The following is a 13768-nucleotide window of genomic DNA, read 5'->3' on the forward strand; positions in this document are numbered from 1 at the left end:
AAGCAGTCTCAGAGGAAAAATTCCAGGAAGACATCTCTGCGATGTAACATCCAATGTCATGTTGCTTCTCACTGTTTGGAGATGATTGAATTCCATAAGAGCTTTTGCTTCATTAAAAATAAAAAAATATTTGCAATCCAAAATATGCAGTGATGGAAATGTTAGGAATAATTCTACTAGGTGAGTGAGTCTTTGCTGGGGTGTGGGTTCTGCTGCCTTTTCGATGGACCCAAGGGGTTTCAGATCCAGCACCCACTCCATACAATCCTCAATTCAACTGGTTTGCGTTGCTTTTCTTTTGCAACCTCACCTTTGTCACCTGGGAGCAATCAAGCAATCTTCTAAGACCTTTGCACCTCTGCCTAGATGGTATGTTTATGCTTCTGTTCTTAGGAATGTTTTCTTTCTTTTTTATTTTTATTTTAAAATTTTTTTGCTTTTTGGGTCACACCCGGTGATGCACAGTGGTTACTCCTGGCTCTGCACTCAGGAATTACTGCTGGCAGTTCTCAGAGGACCATATGGGATGTTGGGAATCTAACCTGGGTCGGCCGCGTGCAAGGCAAACACCCTACCTGCTTTGCTATTGCGCCAGCCCCTGGAACAGATACTTTTAGGAGGACAAGGTAATGTGTATAAAATCTGGAGGCATTTGGTGCTAATTGTGGAGTGTGCTGAGAAGGTGGAATGAAGTAGCTTCTTGCTTTGTGGATAAATGCATCAGAATTCAATGATTCTTTCACAGGACAACAGATAGATTCCTGTCTCTTTTCATTGACACAGAAGAATACCCCCCAAAGTTTACTGAATGTTTATATTTCATACTATGTAAGATAAAATTGAAAGAATTTTAAAAACAATGCCCTAGCAATTCTCACAGTATAAAGCATGAGACTAATATAATAATAGTTGTAAATGGAGATATAAAAAGAACTAAATTTTTGGAATAGAAAAAGAAGGTAATTTGTACCTAAGTAAATTTGTGCAGATACATATGTGTAAATCCATGTGTATGTATAAAAAATAAGAATAAGCATTATTCTCAGTTCCAGTATTCAATAAATAATTATATTCAGGATATTATCATAAAACACTGGTATTTTGCAGGAATAGCTTTGGACTTTGCATAGATAGTCTCCTACGAAGTCAACATAGGGTGTTTAAAAGAATACAGTCTCCTGCTCCATCAGTTAAAATTTTTACGTGCCCTGAAGTCACATAGCAACACTCAAGAATGAGACACAGAAAATAAAAAGCAAGACAATGGACAGAAATAGATTGTTATTTGCATGTTAGCAAATGAGAATCCAGCATTTCTTTTACTATCATGTATCAAAGGCCATCCTATAGTCAGGCAAACAGTGTTCAGTGTGGTTCACTGAATTGTCTGAGGAGACAGAAAGGTTTTCAGGAAGAAAACTGTAAAACCCCGCCACTAGCAAATCATGATGCTAGCGAATCTTAACAATTCCAGGGATGGAACTCCGATCGACCGCATACAAGGCAAGTGCGTTCTCTGCTGTACTATCACCTGGTCCCTCTTGACAATTTTTTAGAAAGAGAACAATTATTGCTGGGCTTATGAAGAATCACATCTCAGGAGTATTTTATATGAATTAATTAATTAATTAAGAAATCATCTTTGATTTTAAACTTTGGAACGTTCTCTGACAGACCATGGTCAGCGTCACAGAAATTACAATTCTAATCGTTCTAAGTGCGGTATCCTTTGTAGGAATTCTGGGAAATAGCTTCATAGTGCTGATTACCTGCATGGACTGGATCAAGAGAAGAAAGATGTCTCCAGTAGACCAGGTGCTCGCTGCTCTGGCCATCTCCAGAATGGCTATGCTCTCAGTATTACTAATAAATTCATATGCATTCGTCTTTGCCTCAACTATATACGTGACTGAAGAAACGTTAAAGGTGATTGCTTATGCCTGGACAGTCACCAATCATTTCAGCATCTGGCTTGCTACAAGTCTCAGCATCTATTATTTTCTCAAGATAGCCAGTTTTCCCAACTCCATCTTTCTCTACCTAAAGTGGAGAGTGTCAAAGGTGGTTTCCGTGGTCCTGCTGGTGACCTTGACCTTCTTGATCATTAATATGGCCTTGGTGGACATGCTTATTGACGACTGGTTCCATGATTCTCAAAGGAACATGACTCACAGTTCCCGAATGAGCGACTTCCCACAATTTTCCAAACGTATTATATTCACTAACACCATGTTCACTCTTGGACCCTTTTCCGTGACCCTGACTATTTTTCTCCTGCTGATCTTCTCCCTGTGGCGACATCTCAGGAGGGTCCTGCACAGTGGCAAAGACTGCCAAGATGCCAGCACCAAGGCACACTTCAAGGCCATGCAGAGTGTCATTGCCTTCCTTGTGCTCTATGCCGCTTTCTTTCTGTCCCTTTTAATGTCATCTTGCAACTCTGACATGCTAGGGAAAAACCAGAACACACTGTTGTGCCAGACCACTGGAAGTGTTTACCCCGCGGGACACTCGTGTGCCTTGATTCTGGGCAATCGTAAGTTGAGACAGGCCTTTCTCTCTGTGCTCTGGTGGTTGGGGGTCCGAGTCAGAGGTGGAGCACCCTCTCGCTCATAGACAATGCAGGGGTTTGTCTTGCATAGATCAGGTGTGACCCGTTGATATGAAATTCCTTGTCTGTCATTGATCTATACTCTCCCAATATTCTTCCATGGTGTGCAACTGGAAATTTCAAAAGGATGCTAGAAATAAAGACTACTTAATTGCCATTTAGCAGGATATATAAATACTAATATCAGTAGCATACAGAAGGTAAAAAATATGTATCATAAAAATGGAGAACTATTTATTGTAACATATATAATTTTCTGCTCTTTATGAACTACAAGACGTCAAAATGAAAAGCCTATATATATATATATATATATATATATGTATATATGTAGTGTGTGTGTGTGTGGTGTGTAGGTGTTTATGTAAGACAAAATTACTAAAACTTTTGTATGCACAAAAAGTTCCTGATCTAGATCACAGAGCCAAAATTTTAGAATTTTAATTTTGAAGAGGAAAGTATAAGCGACACAAAATCACAGACCCTAAAAATTGCTATCTTAAATATAAGACCAAATTAATAATGCTTTTTAGAGATTTGTCAGAATCATGAAGCAGTTGGATTCCAATTATCCTTTCTGCATTATCATTTTACATTCAATAATTTTGGGATTATATTTATTTATTTACTGGTTTTTAAGCCACACCCAGCAATGCTCAGAGGTTACTCCTGGCTCTGCTCTCAGATTATCCCTGGCAGTGTCGAAGGGCCACATGAAATGCCAGGGATCGAACCCAGGTCAACCGCATGTAAGGCAAGTGCCTTACCTCCTGTGGTCTCTCTCCAGCCTCTGGATTATACTTTTTATTACTAAGATTAGACAATTTATATTTGGAAATACATATTTACCAATGTTGTTTTAAAATACATAAGCATTATAAACTATTTTTTCCTATGGATGTTTTGCTTATTTAATGTGCTTTTCTTTTGGCTTTTAAAAATTGAAATAAATTTGCATTATAGCATGTTTCTGGTGTGTATTCTTGAAAATTTACATTTCTAACTACATTAAGTTCACCACTGAAAGTCACGTGTTATCCTCCACCGTACAATTTTCCTCTTTTGTCCAAATATATCCACCCTTCTTTCCCCTTCCCTCTCACAATGACTAGTTGGTTTTCTAGCTCAAATATATATATTTGCTTTATTTGGTTCATTTGTTTGTTCTCTTTATTTGCCACAAATGAATGAAATCATAGTGCTGGCCTTTTCTGTGTAAATTGTTCCGTATATAAGACATTCCATGTTTATCCACATTATCCAAATTGGTGATATTTCATCTTTTTGTTAGCTAGATAATATTCCATTGTGGATACATACCACCTCTTTATTCATCTATCAGTTGATGGACACTAAGGTTGTTTCTAGTGCTTGGCTATTGTAAAGAATATTGCAATAAACAGGAAATGTATATATCCCTTCAAATTAATATTTTGGGTACTTTTAAATGTAAATATCCAAAATTATAATAACTAGCTGATATACAATTTAAATTATTTTTTTGGTTTGGGGACAGTGCTCAGGGATTACTCCTGGCTCTGTGCTCAAGGATCACTCCTGGAGGGATTCGGGGGGCCCTACGGGGTATCAGGGATTGAACCCAGCTGGGTCACAGGCAAGTCAAGCATCCCGCCACTATACCATCACTGTTCCTCATAATTTAAAATTTTTGAAGAATTTCCATAGTGCTTTCTCTGATGGCAGCACTAAGTTACATTCTCAGCAATGATGTAAGTGTCCCTTCACTACACATCTTCAACATTTGTTTTTTATCTTCTAGATAGTATCCATTCTCACAGATGTGACATAATACCTCATTACTTTAGGATTTGTTTTGTTTTCTTGGGGGCCCATACCCGGCGACACTCAGAGATTACTCCTAGCTCTGCACTCTTATGGGATGCTGGGGATCAAATCAAGGTCAGCCACAAGCAAGGCAAATGCCCTGTGTTCTGCATGATCTCTCCAGCCCCTTTATCTCATTGCTTTAATTTACATTTTCCCTTTAGTAATGTTTGTTTATGTGCCTATTTGCCATCTAATTTTTGTTTCTTTGGAAAAGTTACTCTTTATAATTTCTGCCCATTTTTTAATCAGGATTTTCAGTTTTGAAGTTTTTGTTGAGCTTATGAGTTCTTTATAATAATTTAATTATTAACCTCTTTTTGTTGCTTTTAGGGTTCCTTTGGGGTGCTACACAGTGGTGCTCAGGGACTATTCTTGTCTCTGTGCTTAGGGAGTGACCTCTGGCTGCACTTGGGGGGTCATATATGGTGCCCAGTAAAATATTAACCTCTTTGGGAATGCCCAGTGTGCAGTACTTTCATCCCTTCGTAGAATATATTTTAGTTGTTTTTTATGCAGAAGATTTTTTTGATGTCCTATTTGTTCGTTTTTATTTTTGTTTCCCTTGTCCTGGAAATGTGTATTGTCTTAATTATGATATAATTAGCAACATTTTTATTTCTTCCAACTCACACTTCTCAACTGGATATTCCAAGGGGACTATTGGTGAAAATCACCTAAATGAGGGCCAAGCTTGAATTTAGGGGTCCCACCAGTAGAGCAGATAAAGGTGCAGGAAAGAAACAAGGTCAGAATGGAAACACAGTTGGGAAAAGAAACAGGGCTCTAGCTCACAAGAATACAGTAATAATAGCTATAGTCATAATATACACAGTAATAACTGCTACTCAAAAAAACTATATATTAATCAACTGTGCAGTTATCAGGTTTCAAATTAGCAGCAGAATACCAGTTGTTAAGTTTGAGAACAAATTTAACATGAGGATTTTGTTCTTTGTGGTCAAACCCCACTCCCCACCCCCCAATCTCCACATTGTTCAGTGTTCTACATGTTTTATTATGTTTAATCCTGAAAACACGCCTGGGTTTGACCCTGTGTGTCACCAAGTTGGGCACCCTCATCCCCCCTCCCAAAAAAAGGCCTAAAAATTAATCCTGAAAATTATTTTATCATATTTGGTAGACAAGGGAACTAGCACAAGAAAGGGTAAATGTGACCCATGGTCACACAGTCTGAAAATGGTGGGGAAAAATCTTAACGTTAGCACAAGCAATCTAATTCCCAAGTTTGCTTTCTTTTTTTTTTCTTTTTGGGTCACACCCGGGGATGCTCAGGGGTTACTCTTGGCTTTGCACTCAGGAATTACTCCTGGCGGTGCTCAGGGGACCATATGGGCTACTGGGAATCAAACTTGGGTCGGCTGCGTGCAAGGCAAACGCCCTACCCGCTGTGCTATCACGCCAGCCCCCCAAGTTTGCTTTCTTGTGGTGAGGGGTTGGACTACATCCTGTGGTGTTCAGAGGGACCAGAAATAGAACTGAGTCACCATTTGTAAGGAAAGTGCCTTAATCTCTATACAATCTCTCCAGTTCCCTAAATCATGCATTGTTGAAATCAAACATTATAAAAAAATTTAAAAATATATTAAAATTTGTCTACTAAAAAACTAATAACAGTTCACTAAATAAAATATCAATCTATAATTCTATATTAATATAAATAAATGGATGATTCCATGTGTTCTTTTCTTGCTTATTTATTAACAATATGTGCTAAAAACTTCCAAATACCATGGCTTTCTAAGATCAATACTCATTATTTTAATAAATGACTTAGTAATATTTCCATAGCACCTTTGTAAGAGATCTGATCTGGTAACCTTGTTCTGAAATAATTTTTAAAATAATCCTTCCCTCCCCTCTTCTCCCTTTCCCTGCCCTTCCCTCCTCTTCCCTTCCATCATTACTTCCTCTCCTCTCCCTTCCCTTCCTCTCTTCTCCCCTCTCCTTCCCTCCCTTTACTCCGCTTCCCTTCCCTTTCTCACATTCAAGTTCAGCTTCAGGGAACCAGCCCTTTGTGAACTTTAAGCTCTGATTCCTTGAAAGAAAAGTAGGTACCTCCAGGAGAATAAAATCTTGGACAACAGCAACAAAAAACTCCCAATAGACCTATCTTTTGACTCTAAGGTTTACAGCTCCATTGGAAACTCATTGGAGCTCTCACCACCTTTTCTGAAATGCCCTCATCTTGGAAGGATGACACAAGAAAAGGACCAAGTTGGAATATTTGGGTACAACAGAGGGTCTTATTTATTATAGCAACATTGTTCTGTTTGTCACTGCAGGAATAAGGAAAAGCATCAGGTAGGAATTGTGGATTGTAGGTATGTAGATGTGGTACAAAAACCTGAAGATTTCTCTGTGGAGTTAAACATCCAAGGCATGACTTAGCAAACAAGCACTTCCAAGGAAACGAGGCTGCTTGACCTCATGAGGAATGTCTTCTTTCATGTCTGCATTCTCTGCCAGAAAAATAATTGAGGTCTAGACAGAAAGAATTTCTTCTTACGATTTCAATCTACTACTTATTATGAAAATGTTTTTTACATATATAAAAAGGTGGAGGGATCAATGAACTTAATTGATGTTCCCACCCCATGCTCAGAAGCCATCAGTGTAAGTCACTAAACCCATCACACTTCCCCTGCATCATCTTACTGTGACACATAACACAACAACAGCCTCCACACTCCCTGGGTTGCCATAAGCAGATTCCCAACACAGTAACTGCCTTGTAAAGGAATTTGAGGCCATCACTGAATTCAGGCAATTTTATTTCTTCAGTTGTATCAGTAGAAAGTTCACTACAAATGTAATTTAATAAAAAAGATCATCACGACATGAATCCAGTGGCTAAATTCGCATCATTGCTGAATCTAGGTGGTAACATATAGGCAGTACTCACTTCAGGCAATAAGTCATTCATATGGCAGAAACCCCTGAATAATTGTGCATCACAGATCCACTTTACAATATTATTAATAGTGATGAAATGTGTTCTTTGCATATTTTAATATAAGTTCTTCTATGCTTTACCTAAATAAAAATTCTCCCATCAAACTTGAGTAACGTTCTCTTCATTGGTAAGAACATCCCTCTTCTGTAGCTCTGTATGAGTCGATTAAGCCTACATCTGAAGTCCATTATATTTTACATCTATAGAACAACTCACAGATGTGGCATTTACTCTGTGATACTTCCAACATGTGATACTGGAACAATTCCCAATTGTTTTCTAGTTACTAGATTAGAGGTCTCTCTGGGTGTAGGAGAGCTTAGATGCCAATCAATGTATGTACAAAAGGTAGCATCTAATGAAGCCACAAGATTCTACGAAGATTTGTTGTTGATTTATCTTGGGAGTCGCTAAGGACATTTATCTATGTCGCAAAGGACATTTTCCTTTCAGGTAATGCCTCAGGTAACAAAAATGTCCCAAGAAAGCTTTCTTCATTTGACTGTTTCCAAAAATCACCACATATGAGTGAGCCGACGGATATAGAAGTCCTAATACATAGCCAAAAATCAGAGCCTGCTTGTTATGTAATATATAATACGACCCACCTGTGATGAAAAGGGCAAAGTGGTTCAGTACAAACAGGACCAGAAAGAAAAACACGCTTTTTATGGCCCTGAAATGGGCCTCCATACTGGGATCTCTGGAATCCGTGCTGTTGAGTTCAATATGTTTCTTATGTCTCCACAAAGAGAAGAGCAATAAGAGAAATGAAATTAAGGAAAGACAGAAAGGGGGAAGGCATGCTATTGCGAAGATAAACATATAATTTAAATTTGTTTTATTCACATGGAATAGCTCTGTCCTATTTATTTCACATTTGGGACAGGTTTGATGACCAAAGACACCAACACTATGAGGCATAGGAAAAATTATGATCATAAAAGGCACAGATACCACTAGAAGCATGAAAATGACCTTGTTGATTCTCCATTTCAGCCAAAGGAAAAGAGGATGTGAAAAATTGGCGATCTTCAGGAAGTAAAACACAGCCAGACAGGTGGCAAACCAGGTACACAAATGGTTGTTCAATATCCAGCTGTTAGATAAGACTTGGGTTCTTTTTGAAGCAATTTGGATATCCTTACAAGTTAGCACCAAACTGAGAGAGAGAATGGTTTGCCACAGTTGAATGAATCTGGCCCAGGCCAAACTAGTCAGAATTAAGTCAACGACGTATAATTTCTGCTTCCTAAGGCCGGCAGTACAATTTGTGAGTCCAATGAATCCATTCCCCAAAAGTCCTACTATAAATTCCCCACCAGCTACAATCACAAAAACTTTCTCCAGTGTGCCCAACATAAATGCAATAAGAAAATTTCTGGTGTGTAGTTTATAGAATAACAAGATCCCAGATGACTTCCTAATAATGATGCAGGTCTTGTGTTTGGTTATATAGGAGTATCCTCCTTTTTTTTTTTGTAGTACCTCTTCTTTATCAGTGAAGCCTAGAAATAATTGATAAAATGATGGAATTATTCTCTGGGATAGTATTGAATATTTCCAGCCCACTCTGCCAAGAATTTCCAGTGTTGATGCAGGAGCAGATGTCAGCTAACATAGCTAATAGACTCTACTGGTCTATGTATGGTGAGGATTGAAAGATCAAATTCGCATTTGCTAGCATGTAAATAAAAGCATGGATTGCTTTCACTCTTTGGAATTAAAATTCTTTCTCCTCTTCCAAAGAACTGATTCATTTGGTTTACAAATCTGAATTGAGAAATAAACTTTAAACACAGGTTTTGCACACGAGACCACTTCAATATGTAGGTAAAATTAACAAACCCAGAACTATTCATCAGTTCTAAAACAGTGATAATGTAGGTTAATGCAGCACACCAAATAATGGAGTTTGAAATTTTCAGAAATTTTTGCAGGCAATATATAAATCTAAATTCAATATCATATTATAGCGCTGTAATCCCATTGTTCATGGATTTGCTCAAGCAGGCACCAGTAGTATCTCCATTGTGAGACTTGTTGTGACTATTTTTGGCATATTGAATACGCTACAGGTAGCTTGCCAGGCTCTGCCGTGTGGACGGGATACTCTCGGTAGCTTGCTGGGCTCTCCAAGAGGGACGGAGGAATCAAACCCGGGTTGGCTGTGTGCAAGGCAAATGCCCTACCCGCTTTGCTATTGCTCCAGTCCGTCATATTATCAAGAAATTTTATTTGATATTTATATCTGTTTACTGTAAAGTTGACCTTTCAAGACATCTGTCAGTGCATTTTTAAATCATTGTTTTAAGAGTCTTTATATAAAAATAAGGGACCCTAAACTATACATGACAAAAGGGAAACATAATGGGGCTGGAGTGATAGCACAGCGGGTAGGGCGTTTGCCTTGCACGTGGCCCACCCGGGTTCGAATCCCAGCATCCCATATGGTCCCCTGAGCACCACCAGGAGTAATTCCTGAGTGCATGAGCCAGGAGTAACCCCTGTGCATCGCCGGGTGTGACCCAAAAACCAAAAAAAAAAAAGGGAAACATAAGTGAAATACATATATATATATATATATATATATATATATATCTCAAAAACCTTTAGAGTGTGCAAAGGTGTCTTTTTAAATTAAATCACTGTGTGATATTGTTACAAAGCTTTCATTGCAAATTTGCATTGAGTTTCAGTCAAGCAATGATCGAACACTCATCCCTCCACCAGTGTGTATTTTTCACCACCAACGTCCCTAGTATCCCTCTGGTCATCCCCAACCACCTGAACCCCTGCCTTTATGGCAGTCAATTTCCTTCTTACTCTTTCCCTACTTTGAGGCATTATGATTTGCAATACAGATACTGAGAGGTCATCATGTTTGGTACTGACTTTACTTTCAGCACACATCTACCATCCAGAAAGATCTCTCCAACCATCATTGACTTAGTGATCCCTTCTCTATCCCAGCTGCCTTCTCCCCCAGCTCCTGAGACAGGCTTCCAACCATAGAGCAATCTTCCTGACCCTTGTCTATACTGACCTTGGGTGTTAGAGTCATATTATGTTATTTTTTATTCCACAAATGAGTGCAGTCATTCTGTGTCCCTCTGTTTCTGACTCATTTCACTTGACATGATACTCTCCATGTCCACCCACTTATAAGCAAACTTCATGAATTCATCTTTCCTAACAGCCGCATAGTATTCCATTGGGTAGATGTACCACAGTTTCTTTAACCAGTTGTCTATTCTTGTGCACTTGGGTTGTTTCCAGATTCTAACTATTGTAAACAGTGCTGCAATGAACATAGAGGTGCAGATGTCATTTCTACTGTGATTTTTTTGCACGCCCAAGATATATTCCCAGAAGTGTTTCAATACTAATCCCATCACTAGTGTCAACTTATTATTTGTTTTAAAACTAGATAAAATGATATCTTTGGACATTCACTGGAGAATGAGAGAGAGCATAAGGACCTCTCTAATTTTTAAATCAAATTTGCCTTTTCTCTTGCTATTTATTTCCCATCAATTTATCATAGGCCTGGCATAGGAACTAAAGAGGTGAGAGGGGGAGAGCATAGAATAGATTCCATACATTAATTGTATCATCATGTTAAAGAATTTGAATGTGAGGGAAATGATGTTTCAAGGCTCCTAGTTCACAAATCAGATTTGCAAATCAAACAAGCAGTGCTTTGGGAGGGGAGAATTTTCATCACAAAGTGTAAAGTTAATCCTTGCCTTTATTTACATGTTAGCAAAGGAGAATTCGGCCTTTCAGTCTTCTCTGTACATAGAATATTATAGTTTGTAGCTGACATCTGCATCAAGACTAGAAACTCTTGGCAGAGTGGGTTGGAAATGTTCTGTGACTATCAAAGATATTGATTACTGATGATTGTTGGGCTTCATAGAAAAAGAAGAGGAACCACAGTAAAGTAAACAAAGCAAGAAAAAAAAGAATATTCCTATATAACAAGACATCAAATATATACTATTATATACTATTTTTAGTAAATCATCTGGAAGCCGATGACACTCCAAACTTCACATCAGAATTTTCTCATTGCACTCATGTTGAATATGATGGAGAAAGTTTTTCTGATTGTAGCTGGCGGGGAATTTATAATAGGACTCCTAGGGAATGGATTTATTGGATTCACGAAATGCACTTCCTGGATTAGAACGCAGAAGTTATACTTGGTTGACCTCATTCTTACTAGTTTGGCCTGGGCTAGATTCAGCCAGTTGTTGCTTATTATTGTCAATATCTGGACAGTGCAATTCTCTCAGGAAGTTTGTGATGTAACAGAATATAACAAAGTCTTTAGTAGTATTTGGATACTGAACAACCATTTGTGCGTTTGGTTTGCTACTTGTCTGGCTATATTTTACCTACTGAAGATTGCCAATTTTTCCCATCCCCTTTTCCTTTGGCTGAAGTGGAGAATTAATAAGGTCATTTTCATACTTCTCGTGGTATCTGTCCCTTTTCTGTGTATAACTTTTCCTATGCCTTATGGTTTTGATATCTTCAGTTATAAAATCCTCTCAAAATACAAAAGAAATATGACACGATTAAAAACTGTATGTGACAAGAACAATTTAAACTACATGCTTGTCTTCATGATAGCTTACCTCCCTCCTTTCTGTCTTTCCTTGTTTTCCTTTTTCCTGTTGCTCCTTTCTTTGCAGAGACACAAAAAGCACATAGCGCTCAGCATGAGAAATTTCAGAGACCGCAGCGTGGAAGCCCATATCAAGGCCATGAAAAGCGTATTTTGCTTTCTGTTCCTGTTTTCACTGCACCACGTTTCCCTCTTACTGACATTCGGAGCATATTATATACTACGTAACAGACTGATTTTGCTTTTCTCCTATATCCTGTGTCTTCTGTATCCTTCGATTCACTCATATGTGGTGATTTTTGGAAATAGCCAAATGAAAAAGGACTTCTGTGGAATTTTTTCACATCTGAAACACTACCTGAAAAGAAAATTTCTGCAGTAGTATAGGTAGACATGAAGAGAAATCAACTGGAAATTTGTGTGGAATCATCCTTGCTTTATTCACTTTTTTCTTTTGTACATATTTAAGCATCTAATATTTAAATTCATCTCTACTTAGTCCTCTAAATTAGTAATTTAGTAACAGAGGAGTACAGAGATTTCATTAACTCTGAATTTTCAGTATCTATAAATATAGATTATATAGATACAGACATTAATTTACTGAGCTTTGGATATAAATTACTCTCTGCTCACATAGATCTACAGACAAGGAATGTTGTTAAGCATTCAGAGTCAACATAATTGAATGGGTGGGTACAGTCTTTAATAAATTAAAGCATTAAAGAGAAATGAGTATATAACGATAAACTAAAAATTACTGCCATTGATACTGATTTGTTTATAAAAGTCAGGTGAATATGGATCTAAGATATATGTTGTTTTTTCAGATATTCACAATTCATATGCATATGCTGCTACTGGAAACTAGCATGTCTGCAAATGATCATCTTACTCAGCAATGACACATACTTAGCCATTGAATTCACGTTTTGATGATTTTTCCCACTCAATTCTATTTGGGTTTATTTTCCTCGATGCAACCGTGAAAACCAAATGGTCTGAATTCAACGGAACTGCTAACTTCCTTCGCAAGTCAGTCGTTATTGTTGGAAAGCTGATTATGGTATTCTACTGTGCACCCCAAGGGATATGGAGCCGTGTTACCTTGCACACACACCGAGAGGATCCATGAGGAAGGGGAATGGAATGGACATAGTGACTTACACTGATTACTGCTCAGCAGGGGGATGTGAACATTAGGCCGGGTGTATTGTTTTCTCCATTGTGTATACTTTTGAAAATTATCATAATAAATGGTTAAATTATAATCATGAGAGGAAATATGCTTTCTCTGGCATAAAATGTAGACATGAGGGGGCTGGAGCGATAGCACAGCGGGTAGGGCATTTGCCTTGCACTCAGCTGACCTGGGTTCGATCCCCAGCATCCCATAGGGTCCCCTGAGCACCACCAGGAGTAATTCCTGAGTGCAGAGCCAGGAGTAACCCCTGTGCATCGCCAGGTGTGACCCAAAAAGAGAAAAAATATATAGACACGAAAGAGGAAAAATATGACTGGGCCAGAGGCAATTATTTTCTTGGAAATACTTGTTTCCTAAATCATGCCTTGACAGAAACACTTCTTGAGACTGTGAAGATAAGATGGTTGCTCTGGGGACATAAGTTTGCCATCTTCCAACCTGTTTGCCTGTTAGCAATAAAGCTCTTTACCAGGTCCATCACCGTACCTCTCGTTT

At 38.2% G+C, this 13768-nt stretch overlaps 1 protein-coding gene across 1 annotated transcript; it reads left to right on the forward strand.

Annotated features, from left to right (window-relative positions):
- The first annotated feature begins 1677 nt into the window (after positions 1 to 1677).
- LOC101551494 (taste receptor type 2 member 140-like) lies at positions 1678 to 2616 on the forward strand. Its single transcript, XM_004611401.2, has one exon. The coding sequence runs from the start codon at positions 1678 to 1680 to the stop codon at positions 2614 to 2616; it is 939 nt and encodes a 312-aa protein (XP_004611458.2).
- Positions 2617 to 13768: the final 11152 nt, after the last annotated feature.

The sequence above is a fragment of the Sorex araneus genome, chromosome 10, assembly GCF_027595985.1.
Source record: "Sorex araneus isolate mSorAra2 chromosome 10, mSorAra2.pri, whole genome shotgun sequence".
Lineage (NCBI taxonomy): Eukaryota > Metazoa > Chordata > Mammalia > Eulipotyphla > Soricidae > Sorex > Sorex araneus.